At 52.9% G+C, this 13,523-nt stretch overlaps 1 protein-coding gene across 3 annotated transcripts in view; it reads right to left on the bottom strand.

The window, feature by feature from the left end:
- The window catches only part of SLC13A3 (solute carrier family 13 member 3), a 74,344-nt gene that overhangs the window by 10,904 nt on the left and 49,917 nt on the right, over window positions 1-13,523 (bottom strand). Inside the window, exons 8-11 of one of the 3 annotated variants that reach the window (XM_042930784.1) lie at window positions 12,485-12,589; window positions 8,377-8,474; window positions 6,812-6,947; window positions 3,243-3,355 (exon numbers count right to left, since the gene is read on the bottom strand). In XM_042930784.1, coding sequence (XP_042786718.1) covers window positions 3,243-3,355; window positions 6,812-6,947; window positions 8,377-8,474; window positions 12,485-12,589 — 452 coding nt within the window. Of the gene's footprint in view, window positions 1-3,242; window positions 3,356-6,811; window positions 6,948-8,055; window positions 8,475-12,484; window positions 12,709-13,523 lie in introns of those variants that run through there. The other 2 variants (XM_042930785.1, XM_042930786.1) reach the window with 2 other exon arrangements.

The raw sequence follows: 13,523 nt of genomic DNA, 5'->3' as shown, positions 1-13,523 counted from the left end.
CTTCAGACTAGAGTCTGAATATATCGGGAGTAATGGGCAGTTTTTACAGCGGGAGAGAAGCGTAGTGAGGACACTGAGCAGGTTTAAGTGAGTTGCTCAAGCTCAAAGCAAGCACCGGGATCTGCTTCTAGCCCTTCTGAACCAGCACTTGGGGGTCCACACACCCAGGCTCACCCTGGACCCCGTCCGAGGACCTGTAAGCCCCAGGAGGCCTGGCTGTGGCCTGGCGAGGGTACCGGGCAGGGGCCGAGAAGCGGGACGTGCCATGAGCGCTCTGGTCCCGCCTGGGGCAGGCCGCGCGGGCCTGGGCAGGGGATGGTACCAGCCGGGGTTGGGGGAAGCGGGCAGCTGCCACACAAAGGCCTTGTTGAACAGAAACCCCGGCGACCGCCCAGGGCCGGGCCAGGAGCCAGACTGACCTCCCAGATGGCCAGTGGCCCTGCGGCCCAGCCCCCCCCCCCAAGAGCGGGGCTTTTCCCACCACATCCCAAGCTCAGAGGAGCCTCTGGGGTAGAGGACCGTCTCCTCTGCTCAGGCAAGTTGCTCAGGCAAGAACCTCCACGCCATTTCCCCCTTTGCTCCCACATTCGGTCATCATAACCAACTGCGTCGGCCACGTTCTGAGGTCTCCACGGGCATCGCCTCATCCAATAACTGTCACAAGTCTGTGGCACGGCGCCATTATTATTCCCATTTTACAGATGAGGAATCTGAAACACGCAGCTGAGGTACAAGACGTGCAACCCCGCCCCCCCCCCCCCCCCCCCCGCCCCGCCCCAGGCAGTCTGGTTCGACAGCCCGGGCCTTTTCCCATTGCACTGCATGGCCTCTTTGGGACCCGGATAACAGGCCACTTCCTCCGGGAAGCCTTCCCTGATACATCCCCAGGAGGAGGCAGTGGTGAGAAAAGTCAAGACAGACAGGAGTTCAAATCCCAGCTATGCTATGCTACCTACGAGCTGTGTTACCTAGGATCGATCAGTTAACCTCTCTGGTCCTCAGGATTCCTGAAATGGAGACAGTACTTTTGCTGAACCATCCATTTGCTCCTTTTGAAGTCTATATTATTGTATTCGTGCGTGTTATGTGTCGGGAAAAAATGAGTAAAATAAATCTACGTGTCATAAAAAGGAGAACCTGAGCGGGCCACTCAGCTGACCTTTGGTGAAACCCTTGTGGGTGACAGATTAGCACTCCGGACTCCGGAGGCCCCGGGGGCCCCAGCACTGTCTCGGGCCTGGGAGTCGTCTTGCCCAAGGTCACAGTCACTCCTGGGGCTGCTCACCGGCGCAGACTGATGGAGGGATGCCGGGATCTGACCGGGCAGCCTCAGACCAATCGGGGTGTCTCTGAAGGGCCAGCTCAGCTCCGTGCTCCCTGTGGGGTTGGCGGGGGCGTCGTGGGGCACCGCCCCCCGGCCTCTCCTGCTTCCTTCCTCCCCCTTTCACAGAGGGGGCCGCCTCGAGGGCCCAAGCTGATGCCCCTGTTCACTCATGTCCATCCCGGAGTCTGCTCCTTGGGACCCCCGCCCACAATGGCCACGGAATGAGGATTCCGAGAGAACGCACGGGGAATTCTCGCACACGTCTGCTCTGGGTCACGTCCTACAACCCCGAAGAGGAAGAACTTCCATCCAATTCATAGATGAGAAAACCGGCGCCCAGAGAGGTTTAGCAACTTGCCCAAAGCACCACAGCGCAGAGTGGGAGAGCCGGGATTGGGATCCATCCAGACACTTGCCTTCTCATGCGGAGGCTTCTTACTAGCATATAACCTACGGATGTCTTCTATGCATCACTGTTTGCAACTGAAAATTAAAATTGAGTGAAAGAAAGAAAACAAGGGGCGCCTGGGTGGCTCAGTCGGTTGGGCGTCCGACTTCGGCTCAGGTCATGATCTCACACTCCGTGGGTTCGAGCCCCGCGTCGGGCTCTGGGCGGACAGCTCAGAGCCCGGAGCCTGCTTCGGATTCTGTGTCTCCCCCTCTCTCTGCCCCTCCCCTGCTCATGCTCTGTCTCTCTCTGTCTCAAAAATAAATAAAAACATTAAAAAGAACTTTTTAAAGAAAGAAAGCAATCCAAGAGGCAATTTCAGGTTTCCTTCATCTGAATTTCAGATTAACCCTTAATTGGTTGTGGGTTTAAATGCCTCGGCGGACAAGGAGAGACGCAGGGGTGGGTTCCAGGATCATGAGCTGGGGGTTCAAATCCCGGCTCCAACAATCTCCCAGGTGCATGAACATAGGCAAGCTATTTAGCCTCCAGTTACCTCGGTTCCCTCATCTTTGAAATGGGGACAAGCAATCCATCTACTTCAGGGGTGTTGATGAAGGTTAGAGGAGTCCATTATTTGCAAAGCGCTTCAGGCGGAACCTGTTCTTGGGAAGTTCTTCAAAACGAGCCATGAGGAGGCGGGACTCTGAAAGCAGCCTGCCTGGAGTTGGAACCCCCGCTCTTGAGCCGAATGCAACTGTATGACCTTAAGAAAGCTGCTTAATTTTTCCGTGCCTCAGTTTCCCTACCTGTAAAATGGGAATACACATGTTACCCGCCCCCTAGGGTCAGCGTGAGCGTTTGATGAGACAACACTGAGGCGACCCTTCCTGAAATTCTATGCTCCACTCACCCCGCTGCAGCCCCAGCTCCCAGAGCCCTCCAGAACAACATTCGTAATAACCCTAATTAATACTAATGATATCTGACATTTCTACCACGGTGGTTAAGAGTGTAGGCTGTGGCACCAAACGACCCGGATTCTAATCCTGAGCGCATCGCTGTGTGACCTTAGGCAAGTTACTTTCCTTCTCTGTGCCTCGGTGTCTGAATCTCTCGAACGGGGATAACAGGGGCATCTACCTCAGAGGCTTGTTGGGACGTTTAGACGCGTTCGGGTGTGTAAAGCACGTGGAGCAGGGCCTGGCCCAGGGCGAGCCCAAGACGACGTTATTCCTCTGCTCGCGGAACCCCTCGAGTCTGGGTAGTAGCCGAAGTCGCGAGTAGCAGTGTGCTCCTCGTGAGCTCCTTGAGAATCCGGATCAGACCTTATCCCTCTTTTCCCGCACAGCTCCCAGCCCTCAGTGCGGCGCCGTGAGGTAGGAGCCCCTGGTTGTCCCCGTCTGGTAAACGAGGGACCCGGTGGCCGCGGCGCCCGCGCAGCCCCCGGGCGCTCTGAGTCGGAGCCTGCAGCTGGGGCTACGACCTGCGCCCACCTCCCCAGGCCCGCAGCCCGCCTGCCGCTCTTACCTCGCAGCCTTTGGCCATGGCGAAGCCCCCTCCCAGGAGAAGGATGATGTTCCAGGGCACCGTGTCCTGGACCTTCTTCCACGTCAGCAAGGGCTCTGTCTCCGCGTTGGAAGCTGGGTGGAGAGAGGACACTCAGGCTGAAGAAGGGTCACCACCCCCCGCGGCCCCATCTTTGTGGGGGCAACGCTGGGGGGGGTCCCCAGGGAGCCACAGTCTGGTTCCAGCATCTGATTTGAGCTTTAGGGAAAAAACACCCCCCCCCCCCAGCATTATGAGGGGCATCTGCTCTATTCAGAAGGAAAATCATTGTCATGGCTCCCACGGCGTGAGAACCTCCTGGAACCGGGCCCCCCACGTACATGCAGGACATCCTTTCAATTTCCCCAAACCCCTTCTGGAGGAGTGCTGCTTTCTCCTCATTTACAAGAGAAAAGGCTCTTTTTTGTAACTGAATGGGTGCGGGCGAGAAAAAAGTGGAAGGAAGAAACTAAGGGTATCCTCGGTCCGTGGAGTTATGGGATGATTTTTCTTTCTACAAAAGCGGCAGTGTCTGCGTGCACTGGTTAGAACGGGGAGGGGAGATCGGCAAAATTTATAAGGGTTGGGGAGCGGCTGCTTCAGGTTTGCGAGCTTCTGTTGCAAACAGGCCACTACTGTAGCATATGCACAGACGCAGACAAGGCACTGCGGTGTCCCCAGGAAATTCTACTTAGAAAGGGCAGGGGTGCGTTTGGCCCGTGGGCCGAGGTTTGCCACCCCTGTGCTGGGAGCACAGGCCTGGAGACAGACGCTCCATCGTTGGCTCACCGCACGCCCTTGAACGTGATCTCGCCTGTCTGAGCCCCCGTTTCCTCAGCTGACACGTGGCACAGAGAGAGTCCCTGGGGGGGGCCCTCGTGGACACTGACGAGGTTAATGGCAGAGCTGCTGGTGGACAGAGAGGGTCCTGGTTGGTTCACGGCCAAATCCCCGTGTCACTGCGTGCACTCCAAAACGCTCGTCAGCTGATGTTAGGTGCCTGGCTTAGCCCGATGCCTGGTGCAGAGTGAACACTCTGGAAACGAAACTGTCCCTGAGGCGGCCACCAGGGAGGCAGGAGGTCAGGTCCGGCCCGTGCACGGCCGTTCCCGACTTCCCAGGACAATTCCTGGGTCACCCAGCCGTGGACATTTTGTTCCTCCTTTTCAGCTTTTTCCAAATTGTACACTGTGATTACCGGAAGCGAAAGCCGGAGATCTTGGGTGGCTCAGTCCTCTGCCTTCAGGCGATAAAGTATAATTTCATTAAAGAGGCAGGCAAGGTCTGAAAAAGCAAAGGCCCTGACGGAGGGTTTAACATCATGCAGATTCAATGAGTTACATGGTAAGTGCTAAAGAGGCCACCTGCTGCACTCAACCTTCGCCATGATCGCCATGATCGGCTTCCTTAGTTTCCCACCCAATCGCGCCCTGTTGCTGTTTCTTAAAAGCACAGAGCCTCCAACTATGTGAATCTCACACTCCCCGCCCCGTGTTAGCCTGCTATCTGGAGCAGGCCCTGAATCTGAACTAGATTTGAATCCTAGCTCTGCCGTCCGTTGGGCTGTCCGGCTGTGCGATTTGAGCTAGGGACGTCACTTCAGAGACCCACTGGGGAGAGGAAATGGGTCCACGTGTGCAAAGGATGTGGCCCAGAACAAGTCCTTGGTTATTCATTTAACACATATAAATTGAGGACCTATCGGGTGTCAAGCACTCTTCTAGACACTGGGAATTCAGAAGTGGCCAAAACAGGAAAAAAAAAAAAAAATCACCCCCCCCCCCCCCACCCGCCTTGGAGAACTTACATTCCAGGAAGGGAGGCAGGTAAGAAACCAATAAATTCACAATGTCAGGAAATGTAATGTGTTATGAAGGCAAGAAAGTAGGGTAAAGGGGTGAAGAGTGACAAGGGGGAGGGGATGTTCTTCTGGACAGTGTAGTCAGGGAAGACTTCTCTGGGGAGGTGACATTTGGACAGAGTCTGAGTAGAGTGACGGGAGTGAGTCACGCGATATCTGGAAGAAGAGCTTGGTGGACAGAGAGGAAATGGAAGTCACCATTGCCATCGTCCTCATTGTCATCCGCAAGCACAGCACCCAGCACATAGCAGGCACCGCATCTGTACTTGTCGAGTGACCATAAAGGGACAGAAATACAAGGGCAACTCCGAGCCGGGGAAGAATGGAAGACAGCAGGCATGATCAGAAAATCTGGGTTGGCCTGGGTGCCTGGGTTCCACCTCCTGTTTCTGTGTAGCTAGCCATGTGACCTTGATCAAGTCACTTGCTCTCCATGGAAACTGGCCACTCTGTCGGGCTGCGTGTAAGTCCTAAGTGCTGGAATGTACCATTTCAGCCAAGTCTGCCCGGGGCCCACCGGTAGCCCAAGGACAGGAGAGCTCATGGAGTCCCCTCTCCCCACCCGCCAGGCAGCCCCAGACACTCCAGCCCGAAGAACCCTCCACAGAGGGGGCATGCTGTGCCCCCGTGGACCAGACCCAACTCGCAGACGCGTTTTAACGCTACTGTTGTGGGTCCACGCTGTGGTTTTCCACTGAAATCAGTTGCTGACGCTTCAAATCAGGGCGATTGCATAAAGTTTTGTGCTTCCCTTGACAAGTCAGCAAATGTGGCGAAACCAGTTCAGCTTTCCTGCGTGGTGACACTCGGTGGAAACTGAGTCATAGCTGCCCCTTTATTTCAAGGGTACTGGCTTTGCCAGATTTCCACAGACCCCACAGTGCCCTGATGTGAAGGATCTCGCTACTCAAGATCATCCTCAGCTGCCGTTTTCCTCACGATATAGACATTGGTCTCTGTTTGAAAAATGCAAAAGGAAAGCTGGACAGGGAGGGCCCGGTTTCACGGAACCCATTTTCCTGCCCCCCCCCCCCCCACCTGCTGCATCCAAAACTGTTACCTCCCTGTGGGCATTTGGTTTGCAACCCCTGTTCCAGAAAACTACTAAAGGCAGAGGTGAAAAGTGCCTAAGGGACATGTTCATTCTCTAAGTGGAAAAGGAAGGCCCAGGGGTGCCTGGAGGGCTCCGTCGGTTAGGCGTCCAACTATGGCTCAGGTCATGATCTCACAGCTTGTGAGTTCGAGCCCCGCGTCGTGCTCTGTGCTGCCAGCTCAGAGCCTGGACCCTGCTTCGGATTCTGTGTCTCCCTCTCTCTCTGCCCCTCCCCCACTTGCACTCTGTCTCTCTCTCTCTCTCTCTCTCTCAAAAATACATGAACATTTTTTAAAAATTTAAAAAAAAAGAAAGCAAAACAAGGCCCAGACATCCTAGGAACTTACCCAGGGTCACCCAGCACATCAGCAGCAGAGCTGGGATACCAGACATCTATGTCACAGTGCCCTCCCGACAGCCCCGGCTGAGAGGAAGCCTGGCCTTTTTCAGCCTCCCCCCACCCCTCACAGGTGACAGAGGCACGGATGGGACCCGATCAAGGGCAACCGGTCCACAGGCCAGCTATCCAGGAGGCTAGGAGTGGCCCCGCGGGAGAGCTGCCTGCGTAAGAACGAGCCACACCAGGCAGAGTCTCACTCTCGGAGGTCCACGGGAAGCGGACAGACAGTGGGTGCTACGGTGAGAGCTACAGGCCGCAAGCAGAGGGGACGTGAGCGGGCCGGGAGGGAGGAGGCAGGAAGCTGCGGTTGTGGATGTCCAGCGAAGGCGGGCACTACAAGAGAGAAGACACCGTAGGGGAACCCAAGTTACAGAAGACAAAAAGCAGGAGCTGTAAAGAAGCAGAGGCTATAAGGAGGTCAAAGCTTAGAAGCTGGAGAAATATGGAGAGGTCAGCACGTGGTACCCAGTGTGGATGATGGGGAAAGCCGGTCGGAAGCAAGACGGAGAGCAGAGACGAATCCTGCCCATGTGCAGGGTCCGAAAGCCCCCTGCCCAGGGCTCCTTGGACCCAGTGTTCGCTCTGTTGCTATAGCCGCTTCTAGGGCCCTGTGAAATCGGCTCCCTACTGATCCTTACCTTATGCCCCTCACTCAGACCCCCTCCCCTGAAACTGGAGCTTAACCCACCTATTACTCTAGTTTTTGTCTCAACGATAGAAAACAGATTACGGGGCGCCTGGGTGGCTCAGTCGGTTAAATGTCCGGCTTCAGCTCAGGTCATGATCTGACAGCTCGTGGGTTCAAGCCCCGCGTCGGGCTCTGTGCTGACAGCTCGGAGCCTGGAGCCTGCTTCGGATTCTGTGTCCCTCTCTCTCTGCCCCTCCCCTGCTTGCACTTTGTCTCTCTCTCTCTCTCTCTCTCTGTCTCTCTCTCTGTCAAAAATAAATAAACATTAAAAATTAAAAAAATAAAATAAAATAGATGATGACCCTCTTTCCCGACTCCTGGTGCCGAGCTCATTCCACTGGCCCCATTCCTCTGTCACAGGGGCTAACCTGTTGGGAACCATCCCAGCGGGGTCACAGACTGGCCACCTGAAGGCCAGTTTGGGGGACTCAGCATCCTTTGAACGTAACCCGGAATGCCGTTAGGCAGAAGTGCACCCGTCTCTACCACTTCCTAGCCATCGAAACCTGGCTTGAGAGCCTCACGTCCAGCCCCTTGGGCAACTGAGTCACAGCTCCGGCCTCGGGCCCACGGGCGGCACAGTTTTTCTACAAAAGGGTCAGAAAGTGAATATGGTGGGTTTTGTGAGCCAAGAGGCAAAAAATCAAGGCTATTCTATATATAATTCTAAGGAGAATAAATGTCCACAAATTTCTTATTGAAGAAATAGACTTTATTTATGGACACTGAACTTTGAATTTCGTGTAATGCTCCTGTGTCATGAAATATTTTTCTTTGGGTTGTTTTCAACCATTAAAAAAATGTCAAAGCTATTCTTAGCTCGTGGGCTGTACAAAGCAGCCGGCCAGCTGGATCGGGCCGGCTCTCCTTGCTGACTCTTGTCCCCCCCTGTCACCTGTGGCGGCCCGAAGTGCCCCAGACAAGGTAATGGCTCAGACAGAGAGAAGGGAAGAAGCAGGTTAGTGCCACGGGGCTTGGGTCCCAGGCGCGGGCCCTGCCTCCGGGCCACTGATGACCATGCTTCAGGCCACAGTCGTCACTGAGCCCACTGAGACCCCAGCCCTGACCCCTTACCTTTAAAGTCAAACCACCACTTGAGAGAGGGCCTTTGGGACGGGAAGAAGAACAAGACGGTGACAATGGCCACTCCAGTGACAGCATCGGAAAGAAACCTACAATGACAAGGCCCCAAAGCATGTGACCCCGGGGCATCGCAGCAGGCCAAAAAGTTTGGCAGATTTGCAAACGAGGATTTGCGGGAGGGAGTTAGGAGCTCTCTGCGAGGGGGGCCTCGTTCCGGGCCACTGGACAGCGTCCTGCCTGCACTCAGCATGGATGCAACTGTCCGTGATGCAAAAGCCTTCTATGCACGGCCCCCCGGGATACTTAGATGCTGCTGAGACAAACAAATGTTGACCCTCCCAGGAAGAGAGACCTGACCACAGAGGGCAGAATCTGAGCGCCACCGAATACGGGATCTGCGGAGTTCCCGTGGATCACACAACCAAGGCCTCTCTGAGACTCTGTTAGGTATTTCTTCCGCTTCTGCTCGCGCTCCTCCTGGGAGGGGCAGCTCACGGCACGGAGACGCGGCCCGGTCGAGCCAGCAGAAACCAGATGGGGGCAGCCTCACAGCCCCTCGAAATCTAATACCACCTTTCAAGGATCCACATCGCCTCTTGCGGAGACATCAGGCTCACAGAAGTCTCTCGGGGCCACACAGTTTCTATCTCAGATGAGGCACCCGAGGCTCACAGAGCAGAAGCAGCTTGCTCGAGGCCAGGCCATGGTCCATGCGGGAGACGGGCACTGAACCCAGATGCGTCTGGCTCCAAACTCAATGAGGCACAGAGCCACACGTCAACAAAAGCCCTTTCAGTCCACACATTTGGGAAGGAGAGTATTCAAGTGACCAAGAAACTGGAAAAGATGGCCATTATCGCTGCGTTAGAGAAATATCAACCAAAATGCTGTTGGAGTATCATTTGTCTGCTAACAGGCCAAACCTGAAAGGGTGAGGATAGTATCTAATGCGGACGTTGGAAAGCATATACCGATGGTATAAAATAAATTGGTTTAACCTTCTGGAGGGCAGCTGGCAACGTGTTTCAATACATGTAAATACCCCTTGATCCAGTCATTGTACTTCTAGGAATTTACCCTCAGGGAAACTTGACTGTCGTACATAGACTATGAACAGGGATGTTCATGATGGATAAGAGTAAAAAAAAAAAAAAAAAAAGGAAGAGTTTTAGTACAGACACGTGTAACTAAATTGTGTACAACAATGTATATATAATAGTTTCTCTATAATGAAATGCCCTGCATCTGTTTGTTTTTAATTTTTTTTAATGTTTATTTATTCTTGAGACAGAGACAGAGCGTGAACAAGGGAGGGGCAGAGAGAGAGGGAGACAGAATCGGAAGCGGGCTCCAGGCTCTGAGCCATCAGCACAGAGCCCGACGCGGGGCTCGAGCTCACGGACCGCGAGATCGTGACCCGGGCTGAAGTCGGACGCTTAACCGACTGAGCCGCCCAGGCGCCCCTGCATCTGTTTTTTTAAAGATATAAGATAATATCAATTGTTAAGCATTGACATAGAAGTACAATGAAGGTATCTTGCAAATAAAACCTTTTTATTTGCAATATTAGACACAATCCAAAAGGAATTGACTAAATAAATTAAGATGCTCTCCTTCTATAGACTACTATGGAGCATTTAAAAAGAATGAAGTAGGGGCACCCGGGTGGCTCAGTCGGTTGGGCGTCCGACTTCGACTCAGGTCATGATCTCATGGTTTGTGGGTTCGAGCCCCCCGTCGGGCTCTGTGCTGACAGCTCAGAACCTGGAGCCTGCTTCAGATTCTGTGTCTCCCTCTCTCTCTGCCCCTCTCCTGCTCATGCTCTGTCTCTCAAAAATAATAAATAAACATTTTGAAAACTTATAAAATAGGGGTGCCCTGGGTGGCTCAGTCGGTTGAGCAGCCGACTTCGGCTCAGGACATGATCTCGCGGTTGGTGGGTTCAAGTCCCGCGTCGGGCTCTGGGCTGACAGCTCGGAGCCTGGAGCCCGCTTCAGATTCTGTGTCCCCCTCCCTCTCCGCCCCACCCCTGCTAGTGCTCTGTCTCTCAAAAATGAATAAACATAAAAAAAATTTTTTAAAAGAATGAAGTAGGTCAGAAAGAGCAGGTTGTCCAGGATTATAGTACTGTACTCTCCCAGTTTTTGTAATATGCATACGTATATGTCTGTGTGTACCTACTATTATGGGCGAGGGTGTGTGTATATCAGATACGTCGTCAGACACGAAGTTTTAATTGTGAAAATCTCTTCATTTACAGAGGTTAAATGAAGAATAACTTTTGGTTCTTCAATTCAGCATTGTTTGAATTTGTTATGATTATGCATAACTTTTACGATTAAACAAAAAAGAAAAAAAGCAGATCACAACTTATATGTCTCCTGTGCTCACATTTCTGTTAACAAATCTTCTGTTTAGATAGGTTTCTTTTTAGCTGGTTTGCATATATCTCTGCAATTAGCTTTATTGAAGTATAATGAACATGCAATCAAACGTGCCCATCTGAAGGGTAATATACTTTTGAGTTTTGGCTAATGTATACAGTCCTGTAACTACCCATGGGATTGAGATGGAGAACAGTTCCCAGACAGGCATGTCTCAGTCAGGAAAGATGTGTGTCAGAAATTGGAGACTGAGTTTCTAGGTGATTTTCATTCTCTTTGCTTTGTTGCCATGTTTACAACACCCGTCTTTCATCTGAGAAAAAGAACAAAGCATCTACATCCTGGGAAAAGAAGACAGTGGAAGTAAGAGCCTCTCCTCTTGGCTCGATGAAGTGACATCGTTTCTTCCTTATAACAACCCACAAAGATGAGGACTTTATAGCACCCATTTAACCAGGGGGGGAGTCCGAGGCCCCAAGAGTTAGGTGAGTAGAGCTGTTCTATCCAAATGGTAGCCGGCAGTTAGCGGACACTTGAAATCTGGCAAGAGCAAACTTAGATGGGCTGCAATGAAAATACACACCAGACTTTGAGGAGTTGGTGCAAAAAAAAGGTAAAAGATCTCAATAATTTCTTATGTAGATCGCATGTTGAAATAATACAGTGGGTGAAATGAACGATATGACTAGAATTGATTTCATTGTTTCTTCTGACTTTTTAAACGTGGCTACTAAAACTGGAAAATTACATCCGTGGCTCACGTTCTATTTCTACTGGATGGTGCTGATGGGAAATCATGAGCTCTCACCGAGTCCAGAGGACGTATTTCCTATCTACTCATGTTCTGACGTACCAGAATCTGACGTGGTCGCCCGCTCACTCTTTATTAAAACGCTCTCCTCTCTTGGCCTTTGCTGGTTCATTGCCCCAGGCTTTCCACCTTACCTCCCCGACTGCTTCTCCCCTTTCTCTCCTCCACCCAGCTCCTAAATGTTGGGGGTCCTCAGAATCTTCTGCACTCTCCCTTTACTCTTTCCCTAGCTGGCCCCATCAATTCCTTAACTGGACTTAAATTCCAAATTGATGTGATGACTCCCAGATTTATATCTGCAAACCAACACCTCCTCCAAGCTTCTAGGCTTACGGTTCCAACTGCCTGTTGCAGTATCTGAAAGACATATCCGCCTTCATGACAAGCCTAACCCAAGTCCAAACTAGAATCGTTGAGAAGCCACCTGCAGCCTCCTACAGAATGTTCTTCTCCAACGGACCACCATGAAAGCAGCTGCGGACCATCCATAAATGAATAGGTGTGGCTGTGTGTCCCAATGAAACTCTATTTGCAGACAATCAGCTTTGAATTTCATGTAATTTTCTTTGTCACAAATATCATTTATCTTTTGATGTTTAGCCATTTAAAGATGTAGAATGCATGAGCGGATGATGATCTCAGGGGTACGCAATTTGTGAGTGGCCAAGCTTACAAAGCTTGAGCCCAGTTTTGTCTGATTCCAAAGGCAGAAGCTCCTAACACGCGAGAACCCCAAACGTTTTATCATCTGAACCTGAATTTTTTGAGAGTAAAGGATGGAGCTGTTTATAGTTACACGGGACAAAGTTACACACCCAGCCACCGCCCCGCCCCCCGCCCCCGCAGGTGGCCCATCCCAGAATCTTCCCTACTGGGCTCCACCCTCGGGTCCCCCGTGTCTCACCCAGGGGTGAAGAAGCTGGCCCAGCCAGGGATGAACTTCGGATCCCGGGAGAAGAGGAGGATGGCGAACATGCAGAAGAGGGTGAACACAGCCTGCTCGGCAAACCTGTGGCACAGACAGGCAGGCGCCACGGTGATGGTGGGCTTTGGGCGGACCACAGCGTTGGGAAGGCCTTGGGCAGATGCCCGCTGGCTGTGATGGGCCCAGGCCCTGCCTCCGAGAAGCTGCAAGAGGTAATTCACTCCCCAGAGTGAGGGGAAGGGTATCCTGGGGTGTAAGGGATTCCCGTCCAGGGGCTTCCACACTCCCCCAGGATCCTTCCTGAGCATCAAACACCACGTCCCCCCAAGCTATTTATATCACTCCCTCTGGGAATTTCCCAAGGTTGGGGGGAGGAGGAGACTCAATAGAGAGAAAGAAAGAGCAAAGGAGAGGCAGAAAAACCGAAAAGAAGGAAACAGCCAAGAGGTAGTGAGACGGGAGCAGTCACACACGCAGAGGAAGTTAGATAACTGCATGCACAGAGGGGGCAGACAGACATGGACAGGGGCAGACACAGACAATCCCCCAACGTCCGAGCAAACATCTACCCAAGGTGCTCATCTCACAGACGGGGGAGCAGGGCCCAGAGCGGGTTAGTGCCTTGCCCAAGGCTACACAGGAAGTAGGCGGCAGAGCCAGTCTTGGGTGCAGGCCCCCTGACTCCTAGGCATTTTCACCACATGGGAAACATGCATTGAAAAAGGTCCCGGCAGCTGCCCGAGGCAGGGGGTACCCCGTGTGCCGGAAGGGAAAGGGTGCTTTAGCCAGGACAGGGCAGCCGATCCCCACCCCAACTACACGCCGAGGGGCTTCCTGGTCCTCAGAGTGTTTGGACAGCACCAGGGCAAAAGGCTGACTCTGTAAACCACCCTCCTACCCTCCACCTCTAGGCTCCCAGGCCATCGTCCTGAGACCTCCCTCCCTCCCGGGACTCAGCCCCTAGGGATCCAATGGTCAGGCCAGGAGGTAACTCTTCTGAAAGTGAAGTCTACACTAG

Source organism: Panthera leo, chromosome A3 (genome assembly GCF_018350215.1).
Source record: "Panthera leo isolate Ple1 chromosome A3, P.leo_Ple1_pat1.1, whole genome shotgun sequence".
Taxonomy (NCBI): domain Eukaryota; kingdom Metazoa; phylum Chordata; class Mammalia; order Carnivora; family Felidae; genus Panthera; species Panthera leo.
This window is presented reverse-complemented; position numbering and strand designations above follow the sequence as displayed.